The sequence below is a fragment of the Delphinus delphis genome, chromosome 6 (assembly GCF_949987515.2).
Source record: "Delphinus delphis chromosome 6, mDelDel1.2, whole genome shotgun sequence".
In the NCBI taxonomy this organism is placed as follows: Eukaryota; Metazoa; Chordata; class Mammalia; order Artiodactyla; family Delphinidae; genus Delphinus; species Delphinus delphis.
Genome location: NC_082688.1, coordinates 7,000,764 through 7,017,088, shown reverse-complemented (window position 1 = coordinate 7,017,088; position 16,325 = coordinate 7,000,764). Strand labels below are relative to the sequence as shown.

Here is a 16,325-nt window from a genome sequence, read left to right as displayed (position 1 = left end):
TTCAGTTGGTCACCAAGCCCTGCTCACTCCACCTTGTGTCTTTTGAAATAGCCACTTTCTCTGCCTTCCAGGCCAGTCTGGGTCCCAGCCCACTACCCCCTGCTCAGCAGCAGCAAAGCCTCCTGGCAGGTTGTCCTCATCCCCACCCATCAGGGCCCTTCAGTCCATTCCTCAGCATCTTCTTAAAACATTGTCCTCAGTGTCTTGGGATAAAAGCCAAGCCTTTAACTTGGCCCATGGCGTCCAGCCCTCACTCAACCTTGGGGCTCTGCTCCAGGCCTGCCCTTGATTCCAGCCACTGCACTTTCCCAATGGAGAGAGCAAAATCAAGTTCATGCCAACCCGGACAAACTTTTAGAGGACCTAGGTAAAAGCCAGGTAATCTTTATTATTAATTTTATTATTCTCAAATTTCAAATGCTGTATTACACAAAGTACATAAATTGAGGCCAGTTCTTTTTCACTCATTTTGCAAAAAAAAAAAAAAAGTTCTTCTGCATCATTGGCATCAGGGTCTGGTTGTCCCTGGGCAACCTCTGGGTCTGCTGACCTAGTTCTCCTGGGTCCACTAGACAGGCAGTTTGGGATACAGCAGCACCTTCTGGATTTCATGCATGACAGTGTACTTGAAATTTTATTCCAAACATACGGGTGTAACATTCAGACAGCTGGATTTTAAAAATCGCTCCTGTAGGAGTATGTGACCTGCCCAAAACTTACCTCCCCTCATGTCCAGAGACCCGTAAGACACTTGCTTGTCCTGCATTCAACACTTGCAAAGTGTGAGGCCACAGGTCACACCCTCAGGAATAATTACTACATCTTCATCGTTCTTTTGACTTTTTTCCCCCAGAAGCTCCACCCGGGGACCTCTAAGCATTCCATCTGACACTGACTGGGGTTGTTTTAGGTGCTAAATGTGTCTTCCCCAAGCGGTACTTTGCTGTCCTCAAGAACCGAGTGAGCCTCTGTGTTATGAGACCTATAGCAACTCAAATGCAACGGAATGACCTCCCTTCTGAAGGATAACGTTTTGGGAAAAAATCCTGCCTTACGGTCAGACCCATACAGTTCTTAGAACTTGAGTTTCAGGAGTCCTGGGTGTGTGTCACTGCAGTGTCCTTGGCCTGCATCACTGTCTCCCCTCCCTGCCTGCCCCCGGCTGGGTCGGTGCAGCTCCGCCCTAGCGCTGCTCACACAGGGCACGCTCAGCTCCTGCTGCGGGCCCCGCTTCCTGAGACCCAGCCTGCGGACGCCAGGGGCCCGCCCCGCTCCCCAGCTGCAGAGCAAGGCCTCTGTGCTGTTGAGGTGGGATTCTCTTCTGGTCCTCCTGCTTGAGGTCCCTGAAGGGACACTCGTGCACCCCTGCCCTGGCAATACCCCACCCTGCCGGCCTTGCCGGGGTCCCAAGGAGCAGCCAGGCCTCGGGTGACACCCACTCCCCCACGGGCTGGGCTCTACTCCTTGCTCCCCGAGGCTTCGCCCCATGGTGAGGCACGTGCTCCCCGAGCCTGTTCCGTCATCTGCAAAACGAACACCACCTCAGGACCCGCCTCCCGCAGTGACCACCGCAGGTCAGCCAGGCCATGAAGCACCGCGCCCACAGGCTGGGTAGCCTCTCCCACCCTTGGCATCTCCAATTGGGGCTTCACATGTGTCTTCCTCAGGGCCAGAGTCCCTCCGCTCTCCACAGGCAGCCCAGCTGACTTTGGCAGGACACCCTGCCCGTACCAGGTGCGTGGGGTTGGGGACAGATACAATGTTCGGACTGGGTGGCCACATGATCTGGTGCCTGGTGGTCCCAGGCAGTGGCTGGGGCTGGGGTCAGCACGGCTGCCCAGCCACCACTCCTGCTGGGCTCAGTGCAAGGCAGCAGATGAGGCCTTGGGCCCTGGGTGTCAGCCACACTGCCCAGACAACCAGACTCGAGGGTATCGGGCCCCACAGTCCCCTGGGAGGGCTGTCCCGGCGCACAGCCCATGGCACTGGAGAGGCCCAAGTCATGGGTAGGTGGGAGGTATCCATGAAGAACGCAGGCCTGGGTCTGGTGCCGTCCTGGCCCAGAGCCCTGAGGTCCGAGCTGGCCCTTGGCCTCCTGACCCAAGCCTGAGAGCTCTGCTCCTCTGGGAGCCCTCCCCTTGGGCCCACTGGCTGCTTGGACACCAGCTCCCAGATGCGGGGGAAGCTGCAGGAAGGCAAAGCCAGGCATCTGCCGCACCCTGCCTGCCTCCTCGGCTGAAACAACTCTTTCCCAACAAATTTCCCCTTTATTAACTGCCTCGCGTGATACTGTTATACAACCAGGACATGGTTCAGGAATCAAGCTGTGTGGAAGCAAGCGAGCTGGGGCCTGTGAGCCACGGCACCCAGGAGAGCACGGAGCCACGGGGGACGGTGCTGTGACACTGCGTGGGCTTCCCCTCCACCAGCACACCTTGCGCCCTGGCCCCTCAGCCCTGGGGAAGCCTGGAGGCCCCCAGCTCCAGGTAACCCTGTCTCTAGGTCCTTGGGAGCTTAGGGATCAGGGTACAGACCCAAGCCTGGCCGCGTACACGGGAGGACCTGGGCAGAGCTGAGCTAGTAAGAAAGGGACTCCCCAGTCCCCACCCTGACGAGGGATGAGCTCGGCTGGTTCCTCTCCCAGGAGGAGGCCACGGCGGGTGAGATGCTGGGCGCCGGGCCCGACCTCCTGCTCAGCTTCTGGACTCAGCCCGGGTGCTGGCGAGGACCCACGGAAGGTACTCAGCTCGGCCCCGCGGGCCCCGCTGGGGGATGCCATCCCAGACTCGGTCGGATCTGCGGGGGCCCCGGGGGAGAGGGAGCGAAGGAGTAGGGCCCGGTGGGTGGGCCAGCCCAAGGCGGCTTGGCCGTGGCACTGGCAGGCCTGAGCAGCGGGGCTCAGAGCTTGGCCTGGGGGTGGCTCTGCAGCAGAGCGCGCATGTCCAGGAGCGCCTTCTCCAGGTAGTGCGCCAGGCGGACCGCATTGGTCTCTGCGCAGCTGTTGTAGGCCGACACGGAGAAGTTGATGTGCGCCTCCATGGGGTTATAGCAGACACCGTAGCCATCTGGGACCACAGGCCCAAAGAACATGACACAGTCTGTCTTGGCAGGGACCTGAGAATGGCACAGGACCAAGGCTCTCATCCCAGCCCCGTCGCGGCACCAGCCCGCCTTTCCACGTCGGCTCCCACCGTGCTCTGCCTGAGACGCCCTCTCCTCGTCTCCAGCCGACAGCTTACTCCCTTTCATTCTTTGGGGTGCAGTTCTGGTGTCACCTCCCTACAGAGACTTCCCTGACGTCCCTGAGGGGGGACTGTCTCATTCCCTGTGCTTCCTGTCTGGACTGTGAGCCCCTGGGGGCAGGGGCAGTGGTCTGTCCCTGCTCTACCCCAGTGCCCAGCACAGGCTGGCATCGATCAGACGTTCCTTCACATCTGATCAGTGAATGAATGAAAGCGGGCGGGGGGGATCCTGACTCCTTCCCTGCCTGCCCGAGCTGCAGCGAAGCCCCCCGACCCCAGCTCCTCCTCCAGAGCTCAGCTGCTTCGGAGTGCGCCTGTGTGCGTCACATCACCACCAAGTGACCGTGTTCTGGACCTCGGCTCCACTCAGTGCAGCCTTTGTCCGGCTCCAGTTTCTAGTGGCTTCTGTTCCCTGCCACCCCAGGGCACCTAGGGCAGTGGCCCACCTGGCTGGTGGAGAGGTTGAAGTGCATGGCGATGGCGTAGGAGGTGTCCATGAAGATGTCGGGCATGCTCACCAGGTCTTCGATGGCCTGCAGCTTCAGGCCCAGGAGGTGCCGGTCGAAGGCCTCCCCACGGATGGCCTGCAGGAAGGGGAGCTGTCAGGAACAGGGGCTTCAGGCCCACGAGGCACCGCTGCCCTCCTCAGGAGCCCATGGCGGCAATGCCTCTTCCATTCACTGGCCCCTCAGACCCGTGAGACCAGGGCAGCCAAGCAGAAGAGCCCTCACTTCACAGATGGGGAAACTGAGGCCCAGGGACCCACCCAGGGAGGCAGGAAGGTGCAGCCTAAGAGCACAGGACTGCAGCTGGGTGGCCTCATCCTGGCAGGGACCTTGGCAGGTCACTTACATCTTGGAGCCTCAGTGTCTTCATCTGTGAAAAAGGGACAGTCACTAAACTCCCTTTGTGGGGCGGCAGTGAGATCTAGATAGATCTCTGCATGTGACATGGGCAAAGCCTGGCATGTACAAGCGCTCAGGGCCAGGATGGGAACCAGACCTCCACCCCTTGACTGCAGCCCAAGCTGTCAGAGGGCAGGAACCCTGCTGTCTGCCAGCCCGTGCACACCCTCAGCATCCTGGGCTCCAGGGGCATCGGGGGAGCCCTGATGACGCAAGATCCAGAGGCCGACCCGGGCAGCCACTGGGCCTCGCCTTGGTTTCTCCCACTGTAAAATGGGGATGTTCAGCTTTGCTCCAAGTGCCCCAAGCCTTAGGGGAGGGGTGTCTGATGCTAAGGGGAGCAGCCATTGGCTGCAGGGATGGACAGGCAGGTGGACAGGCCAGTGGGAAACGCCCGGGTCACGCAAGCAGGGACAGGAAGGGCCGGCTCACCTGCTCGGTGTAGGCTCGGTGGGCCTGCACGGCCTTCCGCAGCAGCCCCACCTTCTGGTGCTCCTGGGCAGGGGGAGGGGACAGGGAGCTGCAGTTTCCTGTTCTTGCCACCTTCCTCAGTGGCCCACTCCCCACTCTAGATTCTGAGCTCCCTGAAAACAGGAACTGGAGCTGCCATCTCTCTGGCCAGTCCCCAGCCAAGGCCTGACACAGGGCAAGTGCTCACTGCTGATGACTGACCCTTGAACAACTCGGGTTTGAACTGTGCGGGTCCACTTACACGTGGATTGTTTTCAATAAATTCGGCAGTATGACATGACCCGTGGTGGGCTGAACCTGCAGATGCAGAACCATGGACACAGAGCTGACTACAAAGTTACATGTGGATTTCTGCGGTGCCCCTAACCCCCACGTTGTTCAAGGGTCCACTGCAGTTTCCTTTTCTCTTTGGCTGAAAGAAAGCTCCACGCTGATAAATTCATGGCTCCATCTCCCCCTAGATGCCCAGTATCCACCACAGGACTGGAACACAATAGGTGCTCACTGCGTGTTGACAGAATGAGCAGGAAGGGAGAAGGCTCGAACCCAGCTCTCCCACCCTTGCCCCGGACCTCTCACCGTCACATCAGGGTTATCCATGGCCTTGACGAAGGTCAGTGAGTCCATGGAGGCCGAGCGGATGGTGTCGGTACGGCCCAGGTGAAACATGCGCAGAGAGGCGCTTTCATAGGTGGCGCACGCCTGCCCGTAGATCCTGGGTGGGAGGTGGGCTGAGCACACCTGGCAGGTCCCCCCGCCTCCGCCCCCAGGCTTCATCCCTCCTTCGTGGGGGGCGGGGCGCACCTGTAGTAGGCCAGCTGTAGTGCCATCTGGATGAAGGAGTCTGGGCTCAGCTTCTCAGACTTGGGGAAGTCCTTTCCAAAGTGGTGGAACATCAACATCGTGATGTCCAGGTCCTGGATCATGCTGGGGGTTGGGGGAGGCGGGTGAGGAGCAGACACTGGGCAGCCTCTGCCAGCCCCAGGGAGGGGCCGAGGGCAGTCTCAGAACCAGCCAGGCACGATGGCAGAGCTGACTCTTGTGCTGGCTAGAGGGGCCCGGCCCCGCCCGCCTGCCACCCAGCACTCACATGCTGAGATTCTGCTTGGCCTTCTCGATGTCGCTCTTGATCTCGGGGGTGATGTTGAACCGCAGCTTCTTGGGCATGGGCAGGGGCACCATGGGAGACCGCACGAGCTCGGGCTTCTTCCTGCATAGGACGTGGGGGTCTCAGCCTCCTGCCGGGCGTCTCGGGAGCCTGGGTCCATCCCCGGGATTAGGATGGGTCCCCGAAGCTGGCGGGGACCAGCCCAGGGAGACTCTTGGGTTTGTTCTTCTGAGAACTGCCTTCATTTCAGCTTTAAATGGGGAAACGGAGGAGGGGAAGGGACTTGTCCAAGGTCACAAGGCTGAGAAGTGGCAGAGCCAGAATTCAAACCCCGGTTTGATCGACTCTAAAACCCATGCCCTCTTCTGGCTTCCTCTGAAGAAACAGATTCCCAGGTATAAGGGAGAATGCCGTTGCTCCTTTGAAGGCTACTCTGTCGCCTCTGTGTCACCTGTCATCAGGAGCTGGAGAACTGGCTGGAGGATGGGCGAACCACACTCACGTGAACTCAATGACGTGGTCCACAAGGGTGATGATGGGGGGTCCCTCTGCTGCCGCATGCTCATAAACGAGCCCACAGGAGCCGTCTTCTGCCACGATGAACTGCAGAGGAGAATGGGGACCCCGACAGCCCCAGGTCCCTGGAGCCACTCTCCGGTTGGGTCCCATGGGTAGGGCGTCCCTGAACCACCTCAAGGGGTTCTGCTGACTTATTACTGTTATTCCTAACAGCTAACACTCACTGGGGGCCTTGGAACACCTGTCCCAGGTCACGCTAAGCACATCCCGTGCTAAACAGACCTTTCCAAGTCCTCGCAACGACTCTTGCGAGTCCTACCACCCCATTTTACAGGTACAGAGGGAAAGTCACGACCAAGGTTGGGCCACTCTGCCTGGCCCCACATCCCAGGCTCTCTCTGATCTGCTGATGGATATGTCGGAGGAGTGACGCGGGTTACCAGGCCAGGCCCGGTAATGACAGGCTGACTGCTGCTAGGTATAGCCCCGCCCACCTTCTGGCTTCCCCGCTGCTTTACAAGCTGGGAAGCCAGGGACTCCGGGCTCCAGGGGAGGGGCAGGAAGTCCCGGGGCAGCAGTGGGCCAAGGCTGGGTGCATGCCTGGGCGGGAGCCCTGGCCCTGCCAGGTCCTCACCTGCAGCGTTTTGTCGAACCAGCGGTTGCCGCTGTTGAGCTTGCTGCCACCCCCGTGCAGCATCTGGCCAGCCACCTGGCTGCGGCGCACGTCTTCCGAGACCCAAGGCATGGGTGCGTCCAGGCACACGGTGAAGATGCTCTTCTGAATGGAGTGCACTGACTCCCGGTTCACCTTGTCTGTGGGGATGTGTGTGTGCGTGTGTGTGTGGTGGCATGGGGGCCAGGCCTGGGGAGGCCTCCGGAGCTTCACTTGGCAGGGGCCTGTGGCCCCACGGCACCCCGTGAGGCAGGGCTAACACCTGACCCACTTCAGAAAGGAGGAAACAGAAGCCCAGGTCACGCAGAGAGCCGTTGAGGCAGTCAGGGATCCAACCCGGGGGGATGACTCTGGGGACAATGCTCCTGACCAACACGGGATGTGGAGGGAAGGTGGAGGTGGGCTCCTCAGCCAGAGGACTTGCATTCTCACGGCAACTTGCTACTTAATAGAAAGAATAAACTAACTGGACCCAACCGCACTGCAGTTTCCTCTTCTGTGGAATGGGGCCAACAGCACCCGCTCCGAGTTGAGAGGATTCAGTGAGACTCGTGGCTGCCCAGGGCCTGGTGTGGGCCTCCCCTCCCATCCCAGGGGTACCTTTGATGAGGGTGCTGTATGCCTTGGCCCAGGAGTTACGGTGGTTGGAGGTGAGGATGCCCACAGGCTCTTTGTTGGTTTGCAGTGATGAGTTCCAGATCTTCTCCAGCTGCGTGAAGATCTGATCTGAGGTCAGGGGCGTCCCATCGCTGTGGTACACATCCAACTCGAAAAACTGTCCGGGCACAGGCAGGTGGAGAGAAGGCGGTTCGTGGGAGCCTCAGATGGGCAGCAGTCACCTCCCAGCATAGCCTCCTCCTGGCCTGGGCAGCCCAGCTGAGAGGATGGCGTCAGGCTGAGGGCGAGGAGATGGGAGGAGGTCCCTGCACTGCTCTCCCCAGGCTGCCCAGGCCCATAGCCCTTCCTGGCCTCCCCCAGGCCGGGGCCTGGCTGGAGACCCAGGGCAGAGAGAGGCCCAGGGCCTGCCTGTTCCGGGGGCACATGGGCAGGTGTGTTGGGGAAGCTGACTCTCGGCCCCGCCCCTCTCCTCCGGGCAACCGAGCGCGGGGCTAAGGCTGCGGGGGGGGGGGCGGGGGGGGCACCCACTTGGTAGTTGTGCACCACGGTGATGTGCATGGGTGGCTTCTTGGTCTTGCTGAAGTTGGTGACCGAGTCCTGCTTGGGGCCCGGCACGCGGCAGGAGGACAGGATCTGATAGTACTGGTTCATGCACAGCGGCTTTCCCCCCAGGTACTCCACGGGCAGGGTCTCGCTGCAGGGGCAGAGGGACAGGGAGGAAGGCGGGACCCACAGGGAGCTGCTGGCTATGGCTGCGGGCTTGGTCAGGCAGTGGGGCTCACGCAAGCAGTGTTGGGCCCCTTCGTGTCCCCCCGCCCCCTCAGCGTGAGGTCGGTTGCAGGGGGGCCTGTTGGAGCCCGACTGGGTCAGGAGGCCCGAAATCCACCCTGCTCGTGAGTCACCCTGGAAACTCCCTTCTCCTCTCTGGGCTTCAGTTTGCCACAGGGAAGATGAAGCAGCAAGTCAACCCTGGGGGGGGGTGGGCGGGTGGGCGGCGGGGGGACGGGGTCCTCTTTGGCTGGGACGCCAATTCCAGGGCTCTCTTGGAATAGGACCACCCGGAGGAGGTCACGGCGGCTGGAGCGGAGGACCCAGGTCTGTCTCCCCAGCCCCCAAAGAGGCTGGGTCAACAGGAAGTGAAAGTGACTGAGCTCTGGGCCTGCTCAGCACCCTGGCAGGGGGTGCGGGGTGCGGGGAGGGGGCTCCGGTTTAGGGTAGGGCGGGGCCGGCTGGAGGGGCTGTGGCAGGTAGGCAGTCAAGGTGGGAGGAGACAGGGTGGGGGCGGGGCCACTCACTGGTCAATCCTGGCCTTGAAATCCAACACACCCTCGATTAATTTGGCAGCGAACCTGGAGGGACCAGTTAGAGATCAGAAGGCTGTGTGGACACCCAGAAGGAGGTCCCTGGGTCAGAGACGCCAGGGTGATGGGCGCAGCCTAGTCCAGGGAAGCGACCTACTACCTTCCTCCTCTCTCCTGCTTACAGAGAGCCTGAAGGAGTTCAAGTGCAGAACCTGTGTTCCAGTCCCAGCCCACGTAATCTCTAGGGAAAGGGATTAGGGAGATGTACGGCCAGGCGCCTGGCAGGGACAGCAGCATGATTATGGCTGGGTTATGAGCCAGTGCCCTCTGACTCCACCGCAGCGGGCCTGAGGCCCTGACCCACAACCTGGAGTCTGGAAGGCCGTCACCCTGCTCTGAGGCATCAGTCATGGAGGGACCTAGGACTGCGGGGGTAGGGGAAGGGTGAATGGGAGGGCAGTGGCGTGACGTGTTCCCCTCTCCTAGATCCCTTCCTGTTTCTGGGCCTCTGTGTCCCCCAGGCCACCTTGCTCATCCTGCCCTTCATCCCTGGACTGTCTGGGCCATGTCAACCATGCCCGAAGCCTGGGGGTGCTCCTGGCCTCCAACATGGGGCCCACTGGCTAGAGTTCCTGGGCCTGAACCCCTGGCCCTTCCTGGGGTGCCCTGATCCCTTTAAGAGAAGCAGTGATAGCCGTGAGTGTCTAGTCCTTGGGCAGGAGATCCCCGTCACTGGTATTTTTACCCCTGGTAGGACTGGAACAGAGGCCAAGGCAAAGTGACATGGCCAAATGTGGAAAGAGGACTGTGTACAAAGGTCACCCCTGTGGCCAGCGGAGGCGAGCAGGAAGGAGTGGTGAGGTGCCAGAACTGGGCTGAGGGGTGGCCTCAGGCTTAGCAGGAGGGAGGGGCCCCAGTCTGCAGTTTGGTGGTTAACAGTTATGAAGCTTTGGAGCCAGGAAGATCCTGCTTCCTGTCTGGGTCAGCCAATCCCGAAAGGTGATCTTGAGCAGGTGCCTTCACTGCTCTGATCCTGTCTCCGTACCTGTAAAACAGGGATGACGCTCCCTACTTCCTAAGGCTGTTTGTGGGGATGAAAGGTAACAGGGCCGGGGCCCTTCCGATCTCCCAGCAGAAAGCCCAGAGCCCCACGCCCACCTTGGCCACTCACCTGAGCTGGCCCTGCCGATCCACAAAGTCTTGCCTGGGCAGCACCAAACCAGGGCTGGAATAGATGACTACGGGCTGGCGGTACTGGAGATAGGCTGTTTTAAGCCACCAGTCGGACAGCTAGGGGAAGGACCAGAGCCTGTGAGGGGGGGGCACGGGGACCAGGTTGCCCCTTCCCCACCAGGGCCAGTGGACCTGGCTGGGCACCCTCTGTCCCCTCTAGGGAGCACAGATTCTCAAAGTGAATGCTCAGATCCAGACCCCGCCCAATCCCTTAAACCCAGCAGCATCCCATCATCCTCCCTTTAGATGGAGCCAATCAGCATTAGCGAGGGAAATCAGGCAACACTGCCAAGAAGCAAAGACTGGCAGGAAACCTGGGGTGGGGGCAAGAACAGAGGCGGAAATATCAACCATTTTTCCTTATCTTACATGTTTCAGGTCAATGATTTTAATACTTTTAGAAATAAAAACGTCTGTCTGATAGACAGAAAGGAAAACAGAGAAAGCTATATAAAAAGAATGTCTGATGAATGAGTTTTTGCCCATCTCAGGTAGGCACTGTCCAGGTAGGCAGGAGCCCGGGGTTCAGAAGAGCCCTCAGGAATCCTGGTCCTCTGTGGCCTCAGTTTTGTTGCTGTCATACTAGGGAATGGACACCCACTTGGATCTCAAGGTCAGGGTAATCTGGGGAGCTCACTGTAAAGACAAATCATTGCACTAGTGACAAGATGTAGGTGACACGTTGTGTCTCTACTGGGCTGGCCGTCCTCCACCCAGGGCAGGGTATCTCTGGGGACTAGCCACGGACATGCGCTAAAGGCTCCTGTCTTGGGACAACCAGGTGACTGTCACCCTTGTACCTCAGGTGCTGATGGCAACATCGCCCCCACTACACACTCCCCCAAGCACAGGCCCAATGTGCCTCTTTGTGGCAGGTCCCTCAGTCCCTGGAGACCCAGGCCCCACCGTGCTTCCGCATCCCATCTTAAACAGCACTGGGACGTGCCTCTTCACCACACAGACTCCCCTTGGGAAACTGCTGGCCTTGGGCCCCTGGCAAGGGGTGAAGGAGGATAACGTGCCCGGGTGGCACAGCAGGCCAGTGGGCGACTGCTGTCTGCTGATTTGTGACCTGGAGACACGGCCCCTGATCAGCCAGACCCTCCTGTCTAACTCGGAGCCTCCTGGAGAGCTGCTGTGTGCCTCTGGGATTTCAATCTATCTCTCTGGGCCTCAGTTTCCTCATCTGTAGATCAGGGAGAGGCAGACAGGAACTCCCTCCCCTTGAGGACAGCCGGGCTGGGCTGGCCTTTAGCCAGGAGCCCTGAGGTCACCAAGGACCTCAGAGCCTCTGACCCGAGCTCGGGAGTCAAGGGGAGATCCTATCGATGTGGGCATTCCCTCCGTGAGAATCTGCTGGGCAGTGGGAGAGCCCCTTAGGAGCCCTGTGAGTGGCGAGGGGGTGGTGACCCCAGCCCTTCAGCCAGCAGATTCTGTCTGAAGCAGTAGTTCAGGGCTAAAGAAAGCTGGAAAACTGCCAGGTCTCAGACTTGCTGAGACCCTGATTCCAGGGTCCAAGGCCCTGACCCGCCAAGGCTCGTCTGTGCCCTCTGCCAGCTGATGACTCCCCCCTCCTCTGTGCAGCCCCCACCCTTCCACCCGCTCCCTCACAGCGCCCCTCACGTTGTAGGCCCAGACCTGGCTCTGGTCCTCTCCTGCACACCCGCTTCTCCCTCATTCACCCCTCTCTCAACACATTCCCCTTCGCTTCACCCACACAGTTGCTTTAGGACAGGACTGTCCACCCCCGAAATATACCCTGGACCAAATGACTTCCCTCCCTCTCCCCACCGGGCTCCCTGTCCCACCCTGCTTCCCTCCCAGCAGCAGGGCAGTCCTCTCTAACTGCACGTTGAGGTGTAAGATGCGCACAGACACGGCCCGGGGCGTCTGCACACGCTGAACACGACTTTGTGACAGACTGAGACACAGAACCAGGACAATGAGTCACTGTCAATATAATCACCCTGCAGCCCCCTCCCACTGAGCTCAAGTCCAAGTGCCGAATTCTCCTGGGGGCCCCGCCCTGCCCTTGCCCTCCACTCTAGCCTCTGTCCCCGAACGCGCGAGCTGTTGCCACCTTTGCCCGTGCTGTTCCCTCTGTCTGTCTCAGACCCAGCACCGCCTCCTCCCTGCCCTCTCTGCCCCTTCAGAATGAAGATGCTACTGTTCTCCACTCTCGCTCTCGCATCGTCCTTTTCATTTCTATAGAACGTCACTGGCTGAGAAGACCTCGTCCACTTGCGCGTGTCCTCCTCCTGCCCTACTTGAATGTCAGCTCCCGCAGGCTGCTGACGGCGCCCCTCTTGCTCTCCCAGCACCCTGCCTGGTGTCGGGCACAGAGTAAGTGCTCAAGAAACTCTGTGGTGCAAATGGCTGCACCAGAGCAGCCCGTATTGGAAAATCTGGGGTGTGCAGCCAGCAACAGGCCACAGGAGGGACGCTCACAACGACCCAGGGTCTCTGGGTGGGGGGTGCCCTGTTCCCCTAACCCTGCACGCGAGTCAAGGGGACTGGTGTGCCCCTGCCTTCTCACTCACCCAGTTCTCCATCTTCCTGGCCCTGCGCTCCAGCCCCTTCTGCAGGCGCTCCCCTACGCCCCCCGCGGTCTGAAACTCTTCCACCAGCTGCTTGGTTTGGGCCCACTCCTCCTCGCTCACGATGGGCTGCAGCGCCTTGAGATAATGGTCCAGGGTCTGCTGGAGCGGGGGCACGGGCAGCCGGGGTAGCGAGTCCTGGTGTGTCTTAAAGCGACTGGAAACCGTCATCATGGAGGAGGGCTTGAGGAAGCCCAGGGGCTTCACCTGCAGGCGGCAGAACATCCCACTCATTCTCGCACCGGCTCTGGGAGGCCCTGGCAATCCCAAAGCCGAAGTCCTGGGCACTTCTGTGCCCACTCCTGGGGACAGAGACGGCCTCCTGGGTGGTGACTGCCCTGGTTTCCCAGCTCTCCAGCTGTAGGTGTCTCCACCTCTTAGGAGCCAGGAGATGTAAGTAGGGATGGAGGAGGGTGGGGAGTGGCCACTGATCTTGGCAGCACTCAGAGGAACCGAGTCAGGATGAACGGCACCTACTGGGGGTGGCAGAGCTCAGAGGGACCTCTCACCTATTGGAGGCACAGGGCCCCACCTTTCTCACCCTGGGGGTGGCAGAGCTCAGAGGGACCTCTCACTTATTGGATGCACAGGGCCCCACCTTTCTCACCCTGGGACGATGAGCCAGCCAGCAGTGAGGTGACCACTCCCTCCCGGAGGTCCCCACCTCCTTTTCTCCCATCCTTACCAGGTGGAGACATGGGAGGAAAGAAGAGAAAATCAGATAGGGCCAGACGACGACAGTACCTCTGGGTGAGGGCGAGGTCTTGGGCTTTTTCCTGTCTGTGGGGTGGGGACAGGGGTGGCATGGGGGCAGCGCTGTGCCAAGAGAGAGCTGAGTGGCCTGGCAAGGAGGGTGAGAGCTGACAGAGAGAGAGAGTCTGGAGACTCTGGAGGCGGACAGAAAGAGAGACAGGAGGGTCCGAGGCTGCTGGCAGCAGTGGGCAGGCAAGCGGCAGAGGCTCCGTTTCATACCTTCTCTTTCTGCTGCCCGTCCTCCATGGCAGGACTGAGGTTTTGAGCCCTGTCTGTCTGCCTTGGGCTGGATCTCTAAGCCTAACTGTGCTACCAAGTGGGTGAGCAGAACCTAACAAGAGGCAGCCACTTGCCCGGGCTGGAAAGAAAAGACAAGAGCCAAGATTCAGGGGGAGGCAGAGGGGGCAGCGGCGCTGGCTACAGCAGCTGTGGTGGCATCTGGGGTTATGGCTGTCCCAGGAGCAGCTGTTCCACCCTCTTGAGCTTCCAGAAGTGGAGGAATGGGGAGGAGGTGAGAGGGCTGGCGGTGTGCACTGGAGTAGAAGGAAACCTGGAAAACTTTTCCCTTTCTTCCCTGGGTGGGCCCAATGCCAAGGAGGCAGGCCAAGAGGTTTTAAAAATGCACCTGTCAGAATCTGCATAGGTGTTTTTGATGAGGCACAACTTGGCTGGAGGACAGAAGCTGCTTGGCCGCTGAGGTTAAACTACAACCCTGAATATAGTCCTGAAAACAGGGGTTGGTGCAAAGGAGCAGACACTGGGAAGGGAGTATAAATGGACGTTTCCCTCCAAGACTCTTGGGGCCCTTCTGGGCCACCCTTCCACCAAAGCCTGGCTCTCTTGAGTTGTGGCTCATTCAGCTGGGGGTTACAAGATCTTTGGGCATTAAAAATAAACCAGAGGAAAAAAAAAAAAATAAACCAGAGGGCTTCCCTGGTGGCACAGTGGTTGAGAGTCCGCCTGCCGATGCAGGGGACACGGGTTCGTGTCCCGGTCTGGGAAGATCCCACATGCCACGGAGCGGCTGGGCCCGTGAGCCATGGCCGCTGAGCCTGCGCTCCACAACAGGAGAGGCCACAACAGTGAGAGGCCCGCGTACCGCAAAAAAATAAAATAAAATAAACCAGGGACTTCCCTGGTGGTGCAGTGGAAAGGACTCGGAGTTCCCAATGCAGGGGACCCGAGTTTGATCCCTGGTCCGGGAACTGGATCCCACGTGCATGCTGCAACTAAAGAGTCCGAGTGCCGCGACTAAGACCCAGTGCAGACAAATAAATAAATAAATAACCCAGAACAGAGGATGCTGGCTTTGAGACTGGACTAGATTTGAGTCCGGGGATGCTGGCCAAGTCTCCCCTTGCCTCAGTTTTCCTGGCAGTAAAGTGATCAGGCCATTTAGCAGGTCCTAGAATATGACCCAGAGGCCATCTGTGGGATGGGAACAGAGCTCAGGTGGCAGTGGCAAGGATGAGATGGTGCTCTGAGGTCCTGGAAAATCTGGGAAAGCCTCTGGGCAGGTGCGGTACCTCAGCCCTCTGGGCCTGGCAGTGTCTGAATACCCTTCTTGGCCCAGACAGAGGGAGATACAAACAGAGATATACTTGGAGTAGAGAGGAAAGGAATCCAAGTCAGGATAGCAGCACTACCTGCTCCAAGCTGCTCCCGGGGAAGATTGGGGGTAGGGGTGGAGGCATGGGGGTGTGCGGTTGTTAATCAAGTTGGGCGAGTGACTGGTGGAGAGGGAGGGCATGGGGCTACCACCTGCTGCCTTCTGCCAATTCTGAGGACTTTCTGAGCAGCCCAGCTTGATGCCCTCACTGAAGTGTCTCTGGCCACACACAATACCCCAGGGGCCATTTGATAAACCCGGGGAAGGTGACCAACTGGATGGGGTTGGAGACGTGGCTCTGGCCAGGGAAGAAATGGCTCAGGCTGAGCGTGCGACAGGTGTGTGAGGCAGAGAATAACCGTGAGGAGACACTCCTGGTCTCTCCGCTCCTTGGCTCCGGGCCTAAGGTGGAGGTGCTGCCCGAAGCCAGGGTCCTTACTGTGTCTGCCGGGTCTTTGGAATTTGGCGCCACAGAGTGTGGCTTCGATCTAGCCTCTGACCTTAAGCCTCAGTCTCCCCCTCTGACAAGCGGAGTTAGCCCACCTGCCGACCCCGGCCCAGCAGGTGCTGGTGAGGCTGGACTGCAGGCACCGGGCCGCGGCGCCTTGACGGCCGGTTTTCCCACTCGGGCGTAGCTGCGCTGCTGGCCCGGTCTGCGGCCCGCCCGCCCGGTCCAGGGCCCGCTAGGCCGGCTTCCCGGCCGCACTCACCACGGTCCTGGCAGCGAAGGCCAACATCTCTGCGGCCCGCCCGCGGACACACGGTCCGCTCCGTCCCCCGCGCTGGGCAAAGTCCGCGCCGCCGCCGTGGGTGGGTTCCCGCTAGAGCCTCCGGGCCAAGGTCGTCGAGTCACTGCCGCCAGCCGGTAGAGGCGGCCCCGCGCCCACCCACCGGGCCGGGCAGGCGGCCCGGGGTAGGCGGACTCCTGGGGCGCGGCCTCGGGCCAGTTGCTGGCCCCGGCGGCCAGCCGAGAGCGTGGGGCGGGGCCTGGGGCGGGACCAGGGCGCAGTTAGCGGTTGGGGACCCCGCGAGGTGGTGGAACCCTGGAAGGGGAGCAAGGCGGAGGCTGCCGTCCAGCTCGCCCTCTCCCACCTCCATAAGCCGTCCAAACTGTTGGAGGCAGTGGTGTGCATCCCTCTCAGTCCTTTTGGTGCCGTCGACCGCTGCTCTCAGAGTGGTGGGAAAACACAACCATGTTGACAAGGGACTGTCTTCTCCTAGTCCTACGGATAGCGTCAGAGTCACGCTACTAGATGACAGGTGGGGACCGCCCAGCAAAAGCATGGCTGCCGCGCT

The 16,325-nt window shown here is 60.2% G+C and overlaps 1 protein-coding gene across 2 annotated transcripts; it reads right to left on the bottom strand.

The window, feature by feature from the left end:
- Nucleotides 1-379: 379 nt before the first annotated feature.
- Nucleotides 380-16,260, bottom strand: CRAT (carnitine O-acetyltransferase). Of its 2 annotated transcripts, XM_060013996.1 has the most exons (15): nucleotides 15,740-16,260; nucleotides 13,640-13,778; nucleotides 12,611-12,874; nucleotides 10,009-10,127; nucleotides 8,832-8,885; nucleotides 8,065-8,230; nucleotides 7,519-7,693; nucleotides 6,880-7,058; nucleotides 6,229-6,329; nucleotides 5,709-5,828; nucleotides 5,423-5,545; nucleotides 5,198-5,333; nucleotides 4,580-4,642; nucleotides 3,689-3,826; nucleotides 380-3,114 (listed from the first exon to the last, which is right to left on the bottom strand). In XM_060013996.1, the coding sequence occupies exons 2-15, from the start codon at nucleotides 13,664-13,666 to the stop codon at nucleotides 2,899-2,901; spliced, it is 1,881 nt and encodes a 626-aa protein (XP_059869979.1). In that variant the 5' UTR covers nucleotides 13,667-13,778; nucleotides 15,740-16,260; the 3' UTR covers nucleotides 380-2,898. The 2 variants fall into 2 exon arrangements, with proteins under 2 accessions (XP_059869979.1, XP_059869978.1); XM_060013995.1 differs by lacking the exon at nucleotides 13,640-13,778 and having other exon boundaries at nucleotides 15,740-16,259.
- Nucleotides 16,261-16,325: the final 65 nt, after the last annotated feature.

Coding starts and splice junctions, on each gene's coding strand:
- CRAT (XM_060013996.1), bottom strand. CDS start 13,666: ATGGAGGACGGGCAGCAGAAAGAGAAG. Junction 7,059..7,518: donor ATACAGCACCCTCATCAAAG/GTACCCCTGGGA, acceptor ACATCCCCACAG/ACAAGGTGAACCGGGAGTCA. Junction 4,643..5,197: donor TGGATAACCCTGATGTGACG/GTGAGAGGTCCG, acceptor CCCCCTGCCCAG/GAGCACCAGAAGGTGGGGCT.